The 23645-nt window shown below is 40.1% G+C and overlaps 1 protein-coding gene across 1 annotated transcript in view; it reads left to right on the top strand.

Moving 5' to 3' along the window:
- Pgm2l1 (phosphoglucomutase 2 like 1) overlaps positions 1–17035 on the top strand; it is a 43337-nt gene extending 26302 nt beyond the window's left edge. Inside the window, 10 exon segments of the mRNA XM_048435031.3 lie at positions 800–993; positions 2635–2824; positions 3079–3156; positions 3158–3177; positions 3923–4100; positions 5993–6086; positions 6736–6865; positions 7094–7283; positions 8083–8216; positions 10548–17035. Coding sequence (XP_048290988.1) covers positions 800–993; positions 2635–2824; positions 3079–3156; positions 3158–3177; positions 3923–4100; positions 5993–6086; positions 6736–6865; positions 7094–7283; positions 8083–8216; positions 10548–10650 — 1311 coding nt within the window. The 3' untranslated portion in view covers positions 10651–17035.
- The last annotated feature ends 6610 nt before the right edge of the window (positions 17036–23645 follow it).

The raw sequence follows: 23645 nt of genomic DNA, 5'->3' as shown, positions 1-23645 counted from the left end.
ACCTTTTTGATTGCTTTTGTTTTGGGGTGTGTGTGATTATTCTTAGTGCCTTACTGATTAAACTACTAGAGAAATTGAAAACTGCTTGAAATGTACTTAACATACTATTTTTATTTTCTTCCGATACATACTTTGATATTACATAAACTCTTCAATGGAGTTGATTTATTCTATTTCATATAATACAGTACTGAGTTTAATAGTGTAAGTTTTTGTGGATACTTTATGTTTTCTTAGTTTTTAAAGATCTATTTATTTTTAAGTGTGTGAATGTTTTGCCTGCATGTATGTCTGTGCACCACAGGCATGCAGTACTCTGAATGCAGTGCTGCAAGAGGGTGTCAGAGCCCTGAAAACTGAGACTGGAGTTACAGATGGTTCTGAGCCACCTTGTTGGAACCAACCTGGGTTTTCCGCTAGAACTGCCAGTGCTCTTAACTGCTGAGCCGTCTTCTCAGACCCATTTCATGTTTTTTATATTATCTTTAGAAATAGTTATAAATCTAAAAATATAATTGTATACTAACATACCATATATTATAAGGTGGTTATATTAATCCCCTATATTAGCTTGTTACTGCAGTTGATTCTAAGATAAACTATAATACATGATTGTTTTATTGTAACAAGTCTCTGTGAAATCATTACCATCAATTACTTTAGTGTTAGTAAATTAGCCTAATACTGATAATTTTTTACTTAATTTGATATTCTTCAAAAAATCAGCAAGCTCTACTATAGCTGAGAAAGAGCCTACAAGCATTTTAACTAATTATGGCTGTATTTATGTACCACATAGGTGTATTGGGAAACTGGTGCTCAAATCACATCTCCTCATGATAAAGAAATTCTGAAATGTATAGAAGAGTGTGTGGAGCCATGGAATGGTTCCTGGAATGATAATTTAGTGGACACCAGCCCACTTAAGAAAGATCCTCTCCAGGACATCTGCAAGAGATACATGGAAGATCTGAAAAAGATCTGTTTTCACAGGTATCCAATTGGACTGTAGGTGCCCTTGGAATAGCATATATCCAGGCCTGGTACAGAAATGTCCTACATGAGCTTGGTATCAGAGTCATTCAGCTAGTCTCTCTCTCTCTCCCCCCTCCCTCTCTCCCCTCTCTCACCTCTTTCCCTCTCTTCCCTCTAACATACTAGGAGATACTTAGGTCGTATCGAAAGCATAAAAGAACCATCATGAGGGCCTGCCACTGGCCAAAGACTAGAAAGTCTTCAAAATGAAAAATCCACTTTTTTTTTTCCTGTGGTAGAGATTGAACTCTGAGCTTTATCCATGCTAGGCAGTACTCTACCACTGATCTGATTGCCCCAAATTCAACTATTAAATGCAGGAAGAAGAGTAGAATTAAAACATCACAATTTTGTGATCTCGATAACGAACCTTAGCAGCCATGCTCAAAGCTTATAATAGGCAGTAAACGGATAGGAGCCTGCAGATGATGGGAGAAGGTGACAGGTACTTGTTCACATTAGCTGTGAAGCTGGCGTGATGGACTTCCTATGAGGGTGACAGGGCACTGGTACATTAGCTGTGAAGCTGGCGTGATGGACTTCCTATGAGGGTGACAGGGCACTGGTACACATTAGCTGTGAAGCTGGCATGGTGGACTTCCTATGAGGGTGACAGGCACTGGTACACATTAGCTGTGAAGCTGGCGTGGTGACTTCCTATGAGGGTGACAGGGCACTGGTACATTAGCTGTGAAGCTGGTGTGGTGGACTTCCTATGAGGGTGACAGGGCACTGGTTCACATTAGCTGTGAAGCTGGCGTGGTGGACTTCCTACTGTGGCTGGGTAGAAAATCACAGCCTCTGTTCTTGCCAAAAGAATTGGAATTGAATCTCATGTTGCCCCTAGATTAAATGACCCATACATTGGAGAAACAGATCAGAAACGTACTGATATAAAAAAGGGCTGAGATGTAGCTCAGTAGAGAGCTTGCCTTGTGTGAGCAGAGCCTTCCCTGAGGTGAATCCCAGTAACGCACAAACTGGACACAGTGGCATACACATGTAATCCCAGTGCTTGGGACACAGAGGCAGGAGGATCAGAAGTTAGTGGTCATCCTCAGCTACATGGCGCGTTTGAAGCCAGCTGGAGACATTTACGAGATTTTGTCTCAAACTGAAAGAGGTGGGAAGGAGGAAAAGGAAAACAAAATGAAAAGGATGCGTAATTTGCATACCAAGATGCGGATGGACATTCTCTGGGAGAAAACCAGCATTGGAAACATACAGAAAGAACATTTACAAAGTCAAAGACTTGAAAGGCATAGCAACCAGATGTTATTTTTTAGATACTTGGAGGAAATGTGATCACAGATATTAGACAACATTAAAAAATTATTGTTCAGTTTGTTGGATGTGACAGTGGGATTATGTTGGTGTTTTTAAATCCTAAAGTATTTTGTACAAAATAATATGTTGTACAGAAGTAAAGCAAGACTGACAGAATTGATAGATGTTGAAACAAAGTGCCAAGTATTTATGGGTGTTCTCTTTATGTGTATTTTGAAACTTGTTATGAAATAGTTGTTATTTTATAAATCTTGTTTACTATAGGAAGTGATTAGTAAATGATGAGTAAGGATATGTGCTTTTTCTTTACAGGGACTTAAATTCAAAGACCACCTTGAAATTTGTGCATACCTCCTTTCACGGAGTTGGGCATGACTATGTGCAGTTGGCTTTTCAAGTATTTGGTTTTAAGCCTCCAATTCCTGTCCCAGAACAGAAAGATCCAGATCCAGAGTTTTCTACTGTTAAATGCCCAAACCCTGAAGAAGGAGAATCTGTGCTGGTATTGTTTTCAATATTTAAATTATTCTTAGCTTATCACCCATCATACTAGATGTCAGGGATGGCTTACCTTCCCCTGTGCCCTGCAGCAAGCACCATCAGGATGTGTTTGAAATCTCTGAAGAAAGTGGCCCTAGTTCTGCCTGTCCAGACTGCATGCTTTCTGAAATTCATATCACGGACAGTGCCTACATTACAAGCACATTGGATTTGGGTTCTTTAGTACAATCTAGCCTTTTTGGATTTCCTGTTCAGGAACTCTCCCTAAGACTGGCAGAGAAAGAAAATGCCCGGATAGTGCTAGCCACAGATCCTGATGCAGACCGGCTGGCGGGTAGCGGAACTTCAGGAGAAGTAAGTAGTTTGAGCTTCAGCCCTAAATGGGACATCCACATCACTTCCTCCTCCCAAGAATCAAGGATTATCACAGAAGGGGGTGTATAAAGATTCTGAGAGCCAGCTGTGTTTTCAGGACACTGCAGGTCAGCTACACATATGAACTCACAACACTGGTGGGGACAGAGACAGGAGGCTCATGGAGTTCATCGGCTAGTCATCCTAGCTGAATTGATGAACTCCAGGTTCTGTGAGAGACCCTGTTGCCAAAAGTAAGGTGGTAAACTGGTGAGATGACTTAGTGATTAAGAGCACTTGCTTCTCTTTCTGAAATCTGGGTGTGGTTTCCAACACTCACATCAGATGGCTCACAGCTGCCTGTCTTCTAGTTCCAGGGGATCCACCACCCTCTTCTGGTCTCCACAGGCATTACATACATATGCACATACAGGCAGACAAGCGTGCACACATGCACATGAATTAAATTAGAACTGTATTTAAAAATAAGGTGAAGAGTGATAGAGGAAGTACTCAATGTTCACTTCCAGCCTCCCTACATATGCACATACATGTATGCACAAGTAGATACACATGTGTACACAACTCACCAAAAAGAAGGAATAAATATTTTGTCATATAAAAACTTTTAGGGTTTCCAAGACAAGGGGGGATAGGGTGGGGACACTGATTTAAAGGTCTAAGCTGGAGAGTTTTTGTGAGAAGCTACCGAGGTCTTGACTTTGAAGTTTCATTCTTTCTACAGTGGTCACTGGAAAGTTTTCACAGGGAATGAGTTGGCAGCTTTGTTTGGGTGGTGGATGTTTGATTGCTGGAAGAAGAGCAAATCGGACGCTGATGTGAAGAACGTTTACATGCTGGCCACCACCGTCTCTTCTAAAATTCTAAAGGCAATTGCACTGAAAGAAGGATTCCACTTTGAGGTAGGAATGAAGTGGGCGTCATTTGAAGTCTGCACGGCAGTTCTTTAAACATTTCTATAAAGACAGCTCCGCACCAAACCAACTTTCACTGAGCTCATTCATAACTCCCAATTTTCTAACTGTTTACACTTGCGTAAAATGCTTGGTAATTAGACACCCGAGCCGAAGTCATCTAGTGTGTGAATTTCCGAGGGGACATGTTCTTCCAGACACTACCACAGTGCTCCTTACTCCACATAGGGAGTGTCTGGGGATGTCATGTGAGAACATAGAACATTTTAGACTGGGAAAAATCTGACTTATCAGTGACACAGGCTTTAGAGAATTCCAAATCTCGTTGAATCTTTGCTTATACTTATCAAATGCAGAATTATGACTTGTTATCTGAAATGTAGCTAAATTGCAAACTCAGTTTAAAATCCAGTGACTCAATATCCAGAAAATTAGTAGTGACTCCCAGGCTGGATCATTAATTTTTGTGAACCTTGGGCAGGTAGTGACCCTTTTAATTAGCTATGTGGACTAACATCAGTTAAGTTGTCTCTGTCGTCTTTGCCGGGTACCAGTGAAAGCGGACATTTTTCCTGAGTCATCATCAAGCTGTGGATCTTACTATCAATTAGATATGTAAAAGAGTATTATGGGCTGGGGAGCTGCTTAGTGAGTAAAATTTTGCCTTGCTCTCTTGAGGACTGGAATTTGAATCCCCAAAACCCATGTAAAGTTGGATGCAGTATTGCATACATGTAATTCTAGTGTCCTATAGTAAGTTGAGATGCAGGGATGCTTCTAAAGTCCATAGACACCTGTCCTGTTGAATGCAGTGGCAAACAATGAAGAGACCCTATTTTATGTAAGGTTGAAAGATGAGAACCAACTCCCAAGGTTGTCCTATAAAGTCCACATATGGACTGGCATACGTATGCTCTCCTTCACGTGAACATCAGTGTATCCATACACACCAATCATTTAAAAAAAGAGAGAGAAAAATGAATATTGTGCTTGTTACATACAAAAATTAGAAGATAATGAAATTTTATTCAAGCCTAAGATTCTGAGTTATGATGTTAACATTTTCTTCATTTATGGCAAAGAATATATCCTAAACATAAAAGAGAAACTTGATTCTAAAAAGCAATATTATAAATTTGTTTGTTTTTACTGAGGGTGGTGTTGACTTTTCTATTTCTTTTTTTTAAGAGAAAGTAGAAAAGTGAATTAGGAAACAGCAGTGATGGTAAACTCTAGAATCAGTAAACTCTGTTGACACTAGAACGTCTTTAAAGCAGACAGTAGTTCATCGGATGAAAAGCCCTCATTCTGATTTCAAGAATCATCATGTATGCCACAGCACTGTGGAACGACATACACAGTTCCAGCATGTGGTGTGCTTATGATGCGTCACTAAAAACCTAAAGGCTTTGATTGCCCGAGAAGGCTAAATTAGGAAAACAATATAATTCAACTCTGCCTCCATCCCTCAAGTACAGTCTTGGGAACAGTTAATCTCTGAGCCTCTCCTATGGCAGCAATGTTTGCGAGCATCAGAAAGGGTGACGTAAAGCACCCTTTACAGTCCTTGACTAGCCGTGGGTGGTTGCAGCATATGTAGACACACACACATCTCTGCGTTTATATTCCTCATCACATAAATGTACTGGATTTGATGTAAGTCACTGTTTCTCTGCTGGTGGGTCATCAGTTGTGCCTGTGTGTGGTGGGTGGCTGTGGTAGTTTGTGACTATATATCTACCACTTTATAAACCTCTGTGGCCCGAGGATCTGGACAGGAACTCACTGTTCAGGAGTTCTGTGCATTTAGAAATAAGCTCTTTAATGTGTATTCACTTAATCAGAGTTGATTAACTGAAGGGGCTTCCTCTACATTTCAGGAAACATTACCAGGCTTTAAGTGGATTGGAAGTAGGATAAAAGACCTCCTAGGACATGGGAAAGAAGTCCTTTTTGCATTTGAAGAGTCTATTGGTATGTAGTAAATACTAATAAATTTTTAGTTAAACATTTCAAAATATGGTAATTCTATAGAGAGGAGACATTTACCTCCCAGCTGTAATTTTGAGTTGTGGAAATGCAGAGATGCCTGCCTAGCGGTCTGTGTTTTTCAGTGAACAGTGGTTCATCAGATGAAAGACTCTCAAATCTGATTACAAAGAAGGACTTTGTAAAGGCTTTATGTAGGCCACGGTGTTAGGAAAATTTAAGTATGTGGTGTGCTTACATGGCATTGTTTAAACCTCAAAGGCTTTGCTTCCCTAAGAAGGCTAAATTAAATAGGTAGGTGCATTTTCCATCAGAGAAGAACTTAGAGGTCCCTGAGTACTCCGTTACTAGATTCTAACGGAGTTAGGTGTTTTATTATTGTCCTCACTGTATTTTGTTGCTAATGATAAGTTTTTCTGTTTGTCGTTTTTATTTTGAGACAAGATCTTAGCTATTACATCCTAGCCTGGCCTTGAACTCCCAGTTAAGCCCCTTGGGTGCTGAGATGTAATCATATATTACCACACCTGGCCTGATCCTACACTCTTCAGTGCTGGTCAGTGGGAAAATATAAGACTGTGGTAGTTGTAGGCCGAAGTTTCCCCCTTTTCTAAAGACGCTGTGTAACCCTCAGGCTTTCTGTGTGGAACCTCAGTGTTGGATAAAGATGGAGTGAGCGCAGCTGTGGTTGTTGCCGAGATGGCCTCTTTCCTGGAAACCAGGAAGGTAACCCTGACAGAGCAGCTGGCCAAAGTTTATGAAAAGTAAGTTCTCGTATGAATCTCGTGCTAGATAGATATTCCTTGCTTGCCTTTTTGTTTGTTTGATTGATTTGGTCCTTTTCTGGGTTTGTTTTTGAGGAATAGTTAGACTTCTTTACTATTAAAATTATCAGTATTATTTTCTATAAGATATTACATTGGCTTATCTTTAATATGTACATGTCCCAAAAGTTATCTTGAATCTGACTTCAGATTTAAATCTTTGCACAGATACGGTTATCACATGTCAAAAACTTCATATTTCTTGTGTTATGACCCACCTACCATCAAAACTATATTTGAAAGGATTCGCAATTTTGAGTCTCCAGGGGAGTACCCAAAGTTCTGTGGGGCTTTTGCTATCTTGCATGTACGAGACATAACCACTGGATATGACAGCAGCCAGCCCAATAAGAAGTCAGTAAGTACCTTTTCTCCTTTCTGTGGTAGGTCCATACCTCACCATTATTTAAGGCTTATGGCAAGGGCTGGTGGTGGTAGGGCACTTACCTAGAATGTGTGAGACTTAAGACCTAAGGCAAATACTGCCTCCTCCTTACGACTCCAGGTCCCATGGGTTTTGTGAGAGTGAGTGTCTTTGTTGATATCTACTTATGTTATCATTGCATGTGGTCCTTTTCCTCTCTGCCTCTCAAAGCTCCTACCTGTGTGGTAGGTGCTCTAGACACCTATGTGTGATGAATTTTTATATTCATTCTCTTGTTATGATAACTGTTCGCTTAAGTCTTCATTTATAGTATTCAAGATGTTGTAATATTTAAAAGATGTTTCAGTATTCTAATAATGTATTTAACATGTTTGTATCTTACCACATTTTTATTTTTTTTATTCTTTGAAGATTATATACGTGTGTTTAATGTATTTTGATCTTACACATCCCTCTGGGATTCACCAACCTGTCTCCCTCAGGATTTCATGTTCTCTTTTTAAATCTTACCAGTTTTCGAACATTCAGTTCTGTAATGATAAGTATGTTTATATTAGTGCACAACAGATTCCCAGAAGGTTTTAGCCTTGATAAATTGAAACTGAACTCTGTACTCATTAAACAACTTTCCACCCCCTCTCCCAACCCTTGGCAACCACCAATATACTTTGTTTCTATGTATTAAACTACCTTAGATGCTTCATATAAGTACAATGTAGTTTATAGCTCTTGAAAATATAGATCCAGGTGTGAACTGTTGTGTTTTGCATAGGTACTGCCTGTGAGTAAAAACAGCCAAATGATTACGTTTACTTTTCAAAATGGCTGTGTTGCCACTCTTCGAACAAGTGGGACAGAACCAAAGATAAAGTATTATGCAGAGATGTGTGCATCACCTGGCCAGAGGTAAGAACTGATTCTTTTAGTTATATTCGTAAAGGCTTTATTGGTGTATGACTTATATACACCATAAAATTCACACATGCTAGTATAAAATTGAGTAGCTTTTAGCACATCCAGAGCTGTGTAGCCATCACTACAATCAACTTCAGAACACTTCTGTAACTCCAGAAGAAAGCCTCTGTATGGCCCAGGAGGCCCTTCCCAGTCCAAGCGATCACTAATCTACTGTCCTTTTCTATAGATTTACTTACAGTGGACATGGGTTACACTTTTTCTTGTTTTCCACACTTGAAAAAGGGGGGAGGGGGACCGGAGAGATGGCTCAGAGGTTAAGAGCACTGACTGCTCTTCCAGAGGTCCTGAGTTCAGTTCCCAGCAACCACATGGTGGCTCACAACCATCTGTAATGAGACCTGGTACCCTCTTCTGGCCTGCAGGCAGAATATAGGCAGAATACTGTATATATAATAAATAATAAATCTTAAAAAAAAGTTTTAAAAAAGAGGAAGCATTTATTTGGGTCATGCTTTTTGAGGTTTCAGTTCTTGGTTGCTGGATCTGTTTCTTTGGACCTAAGGCAAGGATGAGCATGGTGTGGAGGAGGAAGGGTCAGGTAAAACCTTCCAAAGCACAGCTCAGTGCCCGATTTCCTTCAGGTACTTTCTACCCCAAATAGAACCAGTATCTGAATATTACAGTATCTAATATTACAGTATTATCATTTATAATACTGTAATACCTGAGTCTATGAGGCACTTTCAGATTCAACCTATAACAGGATACTTTATGTAAATAAATACAGTATGTGTTCCTTAGTGGCTGAAATCATCCTTAGCTCCCAAATATTCCATTGTGTGAATATATATCATGTTTTTAAATCCACTCATCCATGGACATTCAAACTATTTACATCTTTTAAACTATCACAAGTGAGCATTTGTGAATGACTTTGTGTGGCATGCAATTTCATTTTTCTTGGATATATATGAAGGAGAAGGATTGCTGGGCCCTGAGGTAGCCCTAAGGTATCTTTTACCTCTTGAGAGACTGCCGGACTCTTTCAAAAAAAAAAAAAACTTTATCATACTTTATCATTGAATTTCAAAATTGTAGTCATTTTTTTGTTCTTGGAAAGACCCTGAGATTTAGTATAAAGCAATGATCAATACTTGCTCTGTATATTACCAAGCACTTGTTTTGTGTATCTGTCATGGTTTTGCATAATCTGCCCAATTCATTTTCTGAAGATAAGAGTTATTGTCAAAGATTGTTAGTCTTTTCAATAAACATATCAAACGTTATTTTAAAGTACTAAAAGTATTTCTTTTTATTATTTCATTCATTGACCAGTTTATTTTGGGGAAGGAGATTTTATTTTTTCATTGTCTTCAGACCATGCCCTTGTACGAAAATTGCATTTCCACTGGAGAGGGAAAAGTCCTCTATGTTCAGAACAAAGTTTATAGTTACCCAGATAAGTAGATTTTAGGTTAAAATGAATAATTATTAAAGTAATAAGATGGATGTTACCTTGCCTGTCAGTGACTGTGAAAGCAGTCACTGGAAGCTTCTCTAGAAACAGTTTGAGCTGGACCAGTGCTCCCATGACGACTCAGAGGGAATTGCTTGTAACTGTATAGTTTTTATTTTGTTTTGGTTTGGTTTTCGAGACAGGGTTTCTCTGTGTAACAGCCCTGGCTAACCTGGAATTCACTTTCTAGACCAGGCTGGCCTCGAACTCACAGAGATCCCCCTGCCTCTGCCTCCTGAGTGGGACTAAAGGTGTGCACTTCCACTGCCCAGCAAGTGTATAGTTATTTTGTAATAAACATTTCATTATTTTTTTCTACTTTTTTTTGAGACAGACTCTCACTGTGTAGCCGTGGCTGGCCTGGATCTTTTTATGTTATGTAGACCAGGCTGGCCTCAGACTTACAGAGATCACACGCTGGGACTGCTCTCTGCCACCTGAAAGACGGGTAGTGTTGTCCCTGTCACCTGTTTTGAATATCCTTCAGTACCCCAGGAAATCATTCTGTAATAATTCTTGGTGTTAGCATTTGGAGCTGTTCAATTGCCTAGCTTAGGAGAATCAATTGACCATAATTAAGTCACACTTTATCATGGGTCAGAAGATACCTAGTTTATGATTATTGTTTTGTATATGAATTTTTTGAGAGTGTCTTGTTTTATTTTAACTGAGTGAATCTTTTTTTTTTGCTTGCCAATTATTTAACTATTTCATTCGATATATGCCCTCCCTAAAAGTGAAAATAAATAAATGTTAAGGCTATGAAAATAAGAATTTTAAAGTTCTTTGTCTTTATCCCTCAGTGACACTGCCTTACTGGAAGAAGAATTAAAGAAGCTCATTGACGCTCTGATAGAGAATTTTCTTGAGCCGAGTAAGAACGGCCTGACGTGGCGTTCTGTATAGGGCACTTCAGTACATTATGACCTTGCACTGACATGGAGCGAAGAACTCTAGACAGTGAACCTCGTGTTGGAATTCTCTCGTCTGCCAAGTTATCTTTCCCCTTCTCTTTCCTTTGTTCAGCTGGCTAAATAGATTATATACATTTGAAATGAAAATGTTTTCATAATCTTAAATGTCGGTCGTTACGTTGAAAGTGTTCAGTGGCCGCCACTCCTCCTGTATCACAAACAGTACAAAAGTGAGTTTTCTTATTAAACTGTGGTTAAGCTTAGTTACATGATGTAATTGTGTATAGCATGGTTTAAAATAAGCATTATATAATATAGGGTTAGTTAAAGAAATTATTTCTTAAAGGTGTGTAGGTTGCTGGGGTGTTCCACACCCATTGTGGAAAAGTATAATTGTCATGATGTAGATATTGATTTTCAAGTTAGAAACCCAGCTTGGTGGCACATTCCTGTAATTACAGCCCTCAGGAGGCTGAGACAGGAGGATCATTATTTAATTTATGGCCAGCCTGGGTTGCACAGAAAGATTCTGTCTCAAAAAAAGAAAAGTTTATAGTTTTTTTGTTTTTTTGTTTTTTTAGGTTTTCTGACTTAGGACAGATGTCACAGTCTGTGGTTTTGCACCTCTGTCTCAGGTGCCCTTGCTATGGTGTATATTTACTGTATTATTTAAGACAGATGTTTACTGAACATAAAACAATAGTGGCAACGCTCCTAGTGGCTTTGTTCTTGTCGAGTTTCTCAGTGCATTCTCAGGCGCGGTGTGAACTGAACAGTGTTCCTGCATTGGATATAACTACCAGTCCATTTTCTGATGGTTAAGGGAAATCTTCCCAACTGTATAGGTGCTTCCTATATAGAAAACAGATTTGTTGGCTCTAAAAATGGTTGTAGAAAAAGATCTTAATAAAATCTGGCTTAATGGAACTATAGTCGAGTCTCCGTGCAAGGACTCAGGCATCGTAGCCGGTAAGTGGAAAACATGAGCGTGGCATTTATTTCACAGTCTTATCGAATTGCATTTTTATAAGTAGATGTAATCTTTTATCTGAAAAGTAATGCTAATCTTAACAAGAAATGGAACATCAAGATTTAAGTATTTTCCGCCACCTTGATTCAATGCCCAGTCTCATTTGATCTCAGAAGCTAAACAAGGCTAAGCATGGTTGTTGCTTGGGTGGGAAATTTGGGTGTTATGAAACACTGAAAGTGCTGTTTAAGACTAAGGTCAATTTATTTTAGTGTGTTCCTGGCTTTGGACTTTCTGATAGTATAAATACCCTTCTTTTTCCGTATGAAAACAGTTTTCAGGAAAGTCATCTGTGGTTGATTCTCTAGCTCTCTGAAGAGCCCTAATAGAGAAATATTGTCTAAGCTTTCCAAATTGTGTATCTTTCTACATAGATAACATAATACATGCTATAGTTAGTATAACAGTAACAAAGCCTTGTGGTGTAATTGTTTAAACAAAGTTGCCTATAGGATACAGCACTGATATTAATTTTTTTGCTAAAATAGTAATATATTGCCTAAACAGATTAGAATGTTAATTAAATCACAGTTTGGTTTTTTTTTACAGATTTGAGCTAATTTTGGTTGAGCTTGTGTAATCCAAACACAGTTTTCAAATTATGTTGCCACTATTGTTTTGTTCCTTCCTTGCTGTCCTAGAGCTGGGTCCTATATGACTATAGAGAATAGCTAGTTAATGTACAGTGCCATTTTTCTGTATGGGTTTATTTTAAAGGCTTTGCATTAGAGAAGAAGTATATAGAATGTTTTCTTTTATTCTTAAGATATATAAAACATTTTTGTTTATTGGCTGTTAGGAGTATAATTGTAATTTAGGAAATGGCATGTATTCTACAAAGCTGTATATATGGAAAACATGCACATTAATTTCAATGTCTGTGTTCCAGTGATCCAAGAACAAAATGAAACTAAAGTGATGTGATAGCTATTCATAATCACAGAAGCCATGTCATGATTGCCATCCACTTATGAAGTGGATGTTTTTGTTTGAATGCTTTAGCATATACAAGATATGTCATCTTAAAGTGAAGTTACTGACATTTGAGCTCTTATCTTGAAAGGCTAAATCCCAGTTATGTGTACAGGTTCCCAATGTGTATAAGTTGAGGAAACTATTTGATTTTGTCCAGATTCTTGACTGTGTCTGAACATGTTTAACTAAACGTGGCATAGTGGGTGCATAGGTCCCTAACAGGAAAGGATGTCAGCCAGTGGGTCTCAGCTTTTGCGCTACATTTGTTCATTTCTTTTCTTTTCTCAACAATAGTATGAGAATGAATATATTTTCTTTGAGTGAATAAATCAAAACAGGTTTTTTCTGGAGCATTAGGGAGAAGAATTAGGCTGGGACAGAGCCCAGTGGTAAAGCACTTTTCTAGCATGCAGATAAAGCAAAGATAGTTGCCAGACTTGCATGATCTCTGGCAATGCAGGGGTAGGAGGGTTGAGGGAGAAGGTTGTCATTGATGGGCAAAAATCAAAGAGTAAAATGGAAATAACAGTAGAGATTGACAGACAGTATATAAAAGTCAGCAATGGCAGCATGAGAAATGCTTCTTGTGAACCATAATCCAAGTGCTATTAACAGTGGGGTGAACTGTACGTGAACGGTGGCCGTTCACTTGTGTTTGTAAGCAGACGGCAAGTCTACCGTTTTCCTTCAGTCATGATCACTGAAGAGAAGCCCCATTCTAGGAGGAAAGGAAGAAGTTCTCTTATTATGGATCCCATTCCTCCTGGGATGTTCTTTTAGAATCACATGAGAACAGGAGACAAGAAAGAACAAAGCTAAAAGAAATAAAACTAAGGATTGTAAAGTATATCCTCTAAGAAAAAGTTCAAGGAATTAAGATCGTCATACTCTGACTCATTAACTAAATCATAAGTTATTCATTGGGGTTTCTACTGAAGGTATCAAAGTAAGGAACACTAATGGCATCCTGACAATCTGTAGTGAAGACACCAGAAAGAATAAGGACGTAAAATGAATAGGAAAGACCTGTTATAAAAACAAGAAAAGAAGACATGGTGGGTAGAAGGGGACTAGTTAAAAAGGGTGTCAGCGGGAGTAGGGCAGGATTAAGAGAAGGGTGATGGGGTGACGGTGATCAAAATGCATTTTATACACAGATGAAATTGTCAGAAATAAATGAATAGACAACGTGAAATGTTAAAGAGGTAAGAATTTTTGGGGGGAGGGACGATCTTGAAACCTATGTAAAGATTCCTTCATACACACTTTAAGAATCAGGTTGGAACAAGACTTCTGTATAGAACTCTAATGGTGAGTTGTGTTCACCCCGTATCTAGAGTCCGGCTCACAAATATCTTGTGTATATTTTGAATGGTAGGTGCATGAGCACAATAATGGGTGTTCTTTTTAATTTGCAAACTGTATGAAACTTGAACACACTCGTGTTCATCTAGGAGAACACACAGCTTTGTAAGATATTTGAGATCTATCGCAAATATAAAAGTATCAGTATTTGGCTACAGTAACTTAAGACACATTCCAAGAGAATGGATACTTTGTGATGTCTGCATGCAGACCCCCCCCCCCAATTTCTTCAAGATGCTTCTGGAATTGATACAACAGAAACCTTAAGTGGGAGTCTCCTTGGGAAGTTCAACAAATGCTGCTACTACTTCTATTTCCAGACTTTTCCACTGGTATTTCCAAAGCTTGAAAAATACAAATTCCACTTGGATACATTTAATTTTACACCTTTCTTGCTCTACCTCCCTCTTCCCATGGCATCCTTCTACCTTCTGTTACTGTGAAACGCGACTGCCCTGTTACCTCACTGGTCAGAATATTAACTGTTCATTCAGATGCTTTAAACTCGGTCGTGACTGTTTACAGACTGTTGTTTTACTGATGTCAGAGTATTTGAGATGTGCTGTATGAAATAACTTTAATGTCTTTTAGTGCCTGTTTCTGCTTGTCATAGATGGTGTTGCCGTGGCCTTTTACAATGCATTTATCTTCTGAATTTGTTCTAGAAACTGATGAGGAAACCGTTATATTGTCCAAATTGGTCAGTTGGTCTAGCATTTTATTTGGGGTGGGGGCGCGTCCCTGGCTTTGGGCAGTAAGAGCACGAAACTTGAGAAAATCATTTTTCACATTCGTCCCAAGCATTTTATCCTAAACTGAAAGAAGTCTGGAGAGAGAGAGCTGGGTGTCTAATCCCAGCCCTGGAGAGACTAAGGCAGGAGAATTGCTGTGAGTTCAAAGTCAGCTTAGACTGCATGCAGAGGTCCAGGCCAAGAATAAAGTGAAATAAAAGGTGGTGCACACTTCCATCCCAGCTCTCGGGAGGCAGAGGCAGGTGGTCTACAGAGTGACAGCCAGAGCTGTTTCACAGAGAAACCTGTCTCAAAACCAAACAACAAAAGACCAAAAAGCAAACAAAAACCCAAAAAACAAACAAATAAACAAACAAACAAAAAACCTAAAACAGAAGAGAATTATACATTGCCTGATTTGTCACAAAGCGCTGGTTTAGCACCAGTCAGAAACAAAGCAAAATCAGTGTTTTTATGTTTCAGTGTTCAGGGGATTAGTAAACCCAACAAGCCATCTCCCCTCTGTTAATTGAAAGCTATCTATACTTTAAAAAGAAATCTTATAAAATTAATTAAGAGGCCAAGGCAGGGGCAAAGTGACCACAGTTTGCATCCTAAATTTTCCATCAGTAGACCCCTAAATCAGAGGAGCGTGAAAAGGATGGGTAATGGGGCCTTGAGAACAAAACCCAGAGAAGCCACCACTGACATGAGAGACCCTGTCTAGCTCTGAGTCACCAGGGGATTCTGAATTCTCTAAAGTATACAATAAAGATGAACTTCACACGGGGCTGGGAATGTAGCTCAGTGGTGGAGGGCTTTCCTGACATTGCCAAAGGTCCTAGATAGCAACGTTCCCAGCACCATTAAAAAAAAAAAAAAAAAAGGAAAATAACAGAAAGAAACACAAATTTGTCATGTGTTCCTCAATTCCCGGCCCCATCCCCCAACCTGCAATTGCTGCATTTTCCTGGAAGGATACTTAATGACCTTATTTTAACTTAATAGATTCTAGGATATTCTCTGTCTTCCTAACTTATACTTCCAAAGTATTAGTGCCAGGTTAATTACCTGCAACAACTATGTTACTTTGAACCATATAAGATTGTCTGATGTATTAGCCAGTTTATTCTGTTTAATTCACTGACACTCCTTGACACACCAGTCAGCTGCCTGAGAGCAAAAGGTCATGATTTATTGTTTTTAATATCTACTGTGCTAGATTCAGTGTCTCCTGTTAAGCAGTATTTAACTGGTGATGATAGTAATTAAGAGGTTTTATTTTAAAGTAAAACAAAATTTAAAAAGTAACAAAATAGTAGTTTTCCAATTCAGTTTTAAAGATAGGCATTATTACTGAGCTAGGCAGTAAGCTGTGTTTACTAAGCATGCACACCCTTAAACTAAGACATTCAATGTCTTATTAGGGTCTCTGTTGTGATAAATATGACCAAAAGCAACTTGGGAAGAAAAGGGTTTGTTTCATCTCAGAGCTTAGACGTCCATCAGTGAGGGAAGTCAGGGCAAGAGCCTGACTGGAATGAAGCAGAGGCCGTGGAAGATTCCTGCTTACTGGCTTGCTCCCAATAGCTTTCCTGCTTTCTGATAGTATCCAGGACCAACCCAGAGGTCCCACAGCAGGCCAGTCGATGGGGGCATTTTCTCAATCAAGGTTCCCTCTTCTGAAAGGACTAGTTTGTGTCAAGTTGACATAAACCTCTGCAGCACACTCAGTTTCTTTGGGGAGTGCAAAGCATCTTTCTTCATGAAAACCATAACATACAGTATTTGCTCACAAAACAAGGGTCTGGTCAAGATGGCTATGAATGTATCTTACATGAGTTGAGTATCTCTGATCTGGATGCCAGTTTTTTTAACTCAACCCCACCCTTTAAGCGAGTCATCTGATTTGATACTTGACACATTTTGTCCGATATTAGGATTTATTATGTGTGTTATTGGAGTCACTCAGGCAAAAATAAGTGGGGGGGGATATCTATCTATATATGGTGAGACCTTGTTGTAGGCTACAATAAGCTCTTGGTATACATCATTGAATGTGACAGATAAAACAGAATTAAGAATGGAGTAATTTTCTAATAGCTCAGAATCATGCCCTTGTTTTAACAGTTTCTTTCACTATCCCATCCTCCCCTATGAAAATAATGGAGTATATTGTGAGCCTGTGAGAATTTGCACTTTATGTATTGGTGTGTGGATTTCTGTGGCTTTAATCAAATAAGACATCCTCAGTAATAAACAGGTCTCCATAGGCATGCGTGGCTATGTAATTTTTATTGTCTCAGATACTGTACAGTTGATAAAGTTTGCTGTCCAAATTGATGTTCCTAAAATGTGGGCATAATTTATCCTAGAGTCTGCTTGCACACTAAATTCATATTTTGAACTCTGGTTCTCGATTGGCTCATCTGGAATCCCCAGGGATTGAGAACTTATATTAAAATAATAGCCTGAGGCTGCAGGGGAAACTGGGGTATGGGTGCAAGGGACTGATTACCCTGTTGGGAGGAGATGAAGTTCAACATTAGTGGAGGAGATTTCCCAGTTGTCTTCCCATGTGTGAATGCTTCCCACTGGTGAACAAAGCCCTTTGAATCTGGGGATAGGAGCCCAATTTTAGTCCTAGCATTTCTCTGTACAGTTGGGAAGCCTCTGGACAGCTCAGAGACCCCCTTGACTACACAGTGATGGGGCCAAGGCATCTTACTCTGCTGGTTCCTCCCACTTGTGGTTTGAATGTGAAATGTTCCCCCACGGACTCGTGTGTTTAAACACTTGGCCCTCGACTGGTAGCTCTGTGTGAGTGGCTGTGGAGCCCTTTTCAGGTGGACAGCCTTTGCTGAAGGAGAGGGTCATGGAGAGCAGGCCACTTCAGTTCCATGCACATCTTGACTGCCAGTGGCCATCCTGCCACCATGGCTTCCCCACTGTGATGGAGTATATTCCTTGGAGCTGTAACCCAGCATAAGCCCTTCCTTCCTTAAATTGCTTTTGTTAGGGTACACTCCACCAGGGACCTGAGAATAGCTATTCAAAGTTTGCTCGATGAATCTGAGTCCTCCAGCCAGATGGGGCACCCTCCCTCCTTGTATATAGGAAAGCACTGAGGCAAGTGAGCACTCACAGATCACAGAGGGAACTGGGACTGATGCTCAGATTCTCTGTGTGTGTGTGTGTGTGTGTGTGTGTGTGTGTGTGTGTGTGTGTGAAGGTCAAAGGAAGTCATTGGATGTTCACTATCACTCTCTCCCTTGTTCCGTAGAGATGGAGTCTCAATAAACCTAGAGCTTGTGGTTTACAACAACCTTCTCTCCCCACTGCACTACACTAAACAAACCCAAATGATCCTCCTGTCTCCCCATTCCCACCCAGCGCTGCGGTTACAGGCACTCGGTACAGCTTGTTGCATGTGTGCTGTGGATCCAAATTCAGGTCCTCGTACTCGTAGAGCAAGCACTGAACCTCAGCCATCCCTCCAGCCCAACGTTTATTTTTTAACCTAGTAAATCCTGTGTCCCTGGCTACTCTCTGAATTCCTTTTGCAGAAAGGCAAGCTTTTCTGCAGTCTAGTGTTTGCCGACTCCTGTTATTGTTATGAAGTTGTCATATACAGCCAGGGACACCCTTGGGGCACTTGTCATTCTGTCTAGAGAGCTTAGTCAGACTTAGTCTTTAAAATGACTCTCTCCCATCTTCTAAGTCACCACAGGAAATAGGTTTGTCCATTGTTTCAACACTCTATCACAAACTCTTTCTACAGTTTCCCATTTCTCTGCCTCTTGAAATAATTTCCTCATGGTTCTAAACCCCACTGCTTGCCATTTCTCCAATGTCCCCCATCCAAATGCCTTGACTTGTAGGGTTTTGTTAAAGGTATCATTTTGCTTTTAGGCATCAATTTCTGATTCAGTCAACTTCTGAGACTGGATTTCACTGTATAGCCTTGGCTGTTCTGGAAATTGCTCTGTAGACCAGCTGGCCTTGGACTCAGATACATCTGTCTCTGTGTTCAAGTGCTGATATCAAAGGCCCACACCACCATCACCCAGCTGATTCAGTCAACTCTTAATAAAATAAGCACCTGAAAACTCTGGTGTCTTAAAATAGCTCTCTTACGGTTGTATGGATAGGCAATTTTAACCAGGGTCAGGTAGGTGGTTCAGGTCCTGGCTAAGCTCCTCTATTTGTCAGGTCAATTTGGCAGTTTAATTTCAGTTCGTTTAGGATGATGCTCTGCCTCACTTGCTCTCATATGGTAGCAGGCTAACCTAGGCCTGTTCAGTGTGCATCTGGGCATGGTCTGAAGATACACCAAATATAGCTTCTAAAGGCCTCTGTTCAGAATTGGTACCTATGCTTTCTGTTGCAACATACTTGCCAAGAAAGTTCATAAGGCCTTCCCAGATACAAGGGATGGGAAATAGACTCCACTTCTTTTTTAAAAGTTAAGGTTTTAATGTGATATAATTGCTAGTATATAAATTTCATATATCACACCTAATTTGGTAAAATTTGTATATTGTGTTTTTGTGTTTGTGATGTGGTATACGTACTTACCAGTGTGTCATGTGCATGACTAGGCATGGATGCTCATTGCGTGTCTTTGTGTGTGGAGGTCAGAGATTGACATTGGGTGTCTTTTCTTGGTCACTCTCTGTCTTTCCCAGCTTTATTTTGGAGACAGCATCACTAACTGAACTTGAAAGCTCATCTATTTAGTTAAACTGTCTGGCCAGTGAACTTCAGGGATCCACCTGTCTCTCTCCCCCATCCTCCTGCACCTGGTTTATGTGGGTTCTGGAGTCCAAGCTGATCCTCCTGTACAGCAGGCACCTTACTGACTGATCATTTCCCCAAGCTTGTAAACTGATCTACAGTGAACCCACCCTCGTAATCAAGACAGTGAACAGACTGCCACCCCAGTGTGTTCTGCACCCTCGTGACACTTTTACACGCGCCTTCAAGCGGTCACTGACTTTTCTGGGGCCATTGTAGATTCATTAGCTTCTATAAATGGAACCACGTTTTCTTCATTGTTTCCAATACTCTGTGAAAGCTGCAGGTGTGAACCTCAAGGACTTGGAAGTCTGGCTCTACGAAAAGAAATTAAGTGGGTATGTATTGGCTCCTAAGTCCCACTAGGGGGCAGTGTGAAAATGTCTCTGCCCTCATGAACTACTTTGGGAAAATCCTGTCGACTTTGAACAGAAATGTGCCTTGAGGTTTGTTGGTTGCTGTTCCATATTATGTTTTCATACACTAACTGTTCAGGTTCTAGAGAGAGCTTTATCTGAGCCACCTTCAAGTCCAAAAGACCGAGTTAGCCCTGACAGTACCCACTTCCTCCTGTAGCAGTTCCTCACCTTTGTACCCTAAGATTCAAATCTAATCTAATCAAACCCTAGTCTTTGATCCTAAGAGCTTTCACAAGGGGACTGACTTTCCTGTATTGGCCTCTGGATAGAGATTTTGTTTCCTTTTTTCATGTAGAGAAGAAAGATGTGAGTTGAGGTCAGTTCCCAGAAGGGCTAATCATGAATTAAGGAGCAACCTAAAGAAATGAGGGCTGGAGAGATGGTTCAGCAGTTAAGAGCACTGCCTACTCTTCCAACTAACCTAGGGTCAATTCCCAGCACCCACATGGCAGCTCACAATCACCTGTAACTTCAGTTCCAAGGGATCTGAACCCTCTTCTGGCCTGTATTGGCACTGGGTAGGCATGTGGTGCATGTACACACATGCAGGCAAAATACTCATACACATTAAAATAATATCATCTCTGGGGCCGGAGATGGCACCAGTCACTCAGAGAATCTGATATCAATACCCACTCCCACATCACAGATTACAATCTAGCTCCATTTCCAGAGAATCTATCATCTGGTCTCCAAGGGTATCAGGTGCCTATGTACATACACCCAGGCATGATACCCACACACACAAAATGATTCACCGGAAAGTACATGTCTCTAAGCCTCATAGACTGTGCATGCTCAGGCTTTATTTTCTGGCAGATGAGCCTCTTAATTTCACATTGTTCTCAAGTGCAAAGTGCAATCTATATTTTATGATTTGTAATTTAAATTTGAGGAGATTTATTATTTTTTAATTTTATGTGTATGAATGCTTTGCCTGTGTGTTTGTATGTACGCCAACATGAGTGCTGGTACCCACAGAAACCAGAAAAGGGCATAGATCCCCTGGAACTGGGGTTGCAGATTGGTTGTGAGCTATCATGTGGGTGCAGGAAATCAAACTGAGGTCTCCTGGAAGAGCTCCAAGTGCTCTCAATGGCTGGGCCTTTCTCCAGCCCCGTGATGATTAATATAGAGTCGCCATGGAAGCAAAACTCATAGATCTGTAAGGGATTACCTAGATTAGGTTAAATGAATCAGGAAGATCCATATTAACTCTGGGTGGTTCCAGGGCTCTAAATAAAAGGAAGAAAATGAGCTGAGCCCTGGTGGATGGCGGCCTCAGAGAAGGTACAGTAGACTGGCCATGACAGACTGTCCCCTGAAACTGTAAGCATCTTTCCTTCTTAAGTTGCTTTTTTTCAGGTATTTTGTTGCACCATTGAAACAGTTAACTAATATCCTTCATGGATTTGTTGTAAGAAAATGGAGCTAAGTATTCTAAAAGGTGTGGCAGAAGACTGGGATAGTGAGCCTTTCACGAGGAGAGAGAGGATGGGACTGTTCTGAACGGCTCTCTCCTGCTCTAGGCTTCCCTTTTGTGTGCCTGCTGATGGCAGTTAGGTGCGACCCTGCCCACCTGAAGCTTGTGCCCTAGTGGCAGCAAATGGCTATTTCTCTCACCCAAATTAGAAATTTTTGATTGTGATAAATTCTTCTAGTGGAAAATACAGGGCATGTTTTGAGTACTGTGGGGACTTTAACTTAGCCTGCAGACAAAATGTTCCTGGGGAGATGACTCAAGGGAGGAAAAGGAGTCAGAAATTGCCCATGCGTCAGCAAAGAGTGTGGCCGGAGCCAGAAATGACAAGACCAAAAGGCAGCACACTGGGAGGGGCCCAAGAGGAGCGCAGGGATGGCTGCTTTTGAAGACACCACTCCCTTTTCCTGCCTTCAGACTAGAAAATCATGACCTTTCCTCACTCCTTTTGTTTCTATCTCAAGTTTTTCTTTCTTTTTTCTAAAAAGCCTAACTGTAGTAACATTTCTTCAAAGCTAAAAGCACTTTTCACTTTTGACCTTCAAAAATAGGAACTGCTTAATAATACAATACAACTCCACAAAGTAAGTCCAAACGAAAAACCCACCAGCCTGCTAAATACCAAATAATAACCTGAGCCCTAAGAACTTATCTGTGCTTGGAAAATACCTTTTTATTTTATTTTTTAAAATAAGGTCTTATATAGATCAGGCTGGCTTATGTAACCAAGACTGCTTTGAGCTGATCTTTTGCTCCTACCGCCTGATCGTTGTAATTGGTATGTACTGTAAGGTGTGTATTGTGAGGTGTACCGTGAGGTATGTACCGTGAGGCATGTACCATGAGGTTCAGAGGTATTTTTATACCCCTTCCAACATCACATAATGTTTGTACTTGTAACATACTTTAGTTAAGTTTGCTTTGACTGTAGTGGATCTGCGGCTTCTGTTGTCACTTAGAGTGACTTCAGAAAATCTTCCCTAATGAAGGAACTAAAATAAACTCCTTTGCTATAGGAAGTTTTGGTAGGAAAGATGAAGCATGTGATTTACTCTGTCTTGTCCACTGTGTGTGGCTATTAAAAATTTGAACAAAATGCATGAAGCAGGGGTGTTTGAGGACTTTGGACTCCTAATCCTTGGCCCAGGATGTATCCAGTTCTAGGAAATAAATGGCAGGGTGAGTTAACTGAAGATCTAGGCTTCCAACCACAAAAGGCGGCGATGGCGGCGGTGGCAATGGCCATAGCCGTGAGCTCAAGGGAGAACATCAGACCACAGTTTTGGCCAAGGCCTCAAGAGTGAAGTTCTGTGATTCCTGGGCCCACTGTTGCTGTATGGTTATGGATTTATGCTTAAGAGAATGGCATAGATGTGAGTCCACTACTGTCCACATCTCAGACTGGCCAGTCATTGTGTACACAGCCTGGATGCATCTGAACGTCATTGCAGCTGACCTAACATTGGTGCTGCAGCCCCGAAGGCACTTCAGCACATCTGACCTCAATCCAGTTAGACCAGCGGCATGCCAAGTAGAAAGAAGAGCTCGACATTTAGGACATCAAATCACAATTGTCTAGTGTTTAATCCAAGATGACTGAGCATACAAAGAGCGAGCACAATCTCAATTAGCATAAAAGGGCAATAAAGTAAAAATAAACCAGAAAAGACAAAGACAACTGATACATATTGATGAAGACAAAACACAGATGTTGACATCAGTGAAAACAGAATGTTAAAAAATGCTCTACGAAGCAAGAGTGAGCATTCTAGAAGGGAATGAAAAGTTGAGATAATGACATGAGGAGAACCAAATGGACATGTTAGAATCGGTATCAGAATAGAGATGACAGGGGATTGGTGGATTTAAACCGTAATTTATAGAAATTATGTAATATTAGTGAGAGGAAATATAGTTTTTTTTTTAAAAAATGATCTGAGCCTGAGAAACCTGGTAGGAAATATCAAATTCATGTCAAGAAAATTCAGAAAAAAGAAATAATGTAGGACTCGTTCCCAAATTTGGCAACGTAAGAAATATAATGACTTCTAAACAGGATAAACTCAAAGCAACCTATGCTTATCCATTAAACTGCTGAAAAATAAAAACAAAATATGACAAAGAAAATGTTTTGAAACTGGAGAAAGCAATCATCACTTACAAGAGAACAATGACTGAAGTAACTGTAAG

Source organism: Myodes glareolus, chromosome 24 (assembly GCF_982192425.1).
Source record: "Myodes glareolus chromosome 24, mMyoGla1.1, whole genome shotgun sequence".
Taxonomy (NCBI): domain Eukaryota; kingdom Metazoa; phylum Chordata; class Mammalia; order Rodentia; family Cricetidae; genus Myodes; species Myodes glareolus.
Note: the sequence above shows the minus strand (reverse complement) of the source record. Positions and strands in the feature narration are given on the sequence as shown.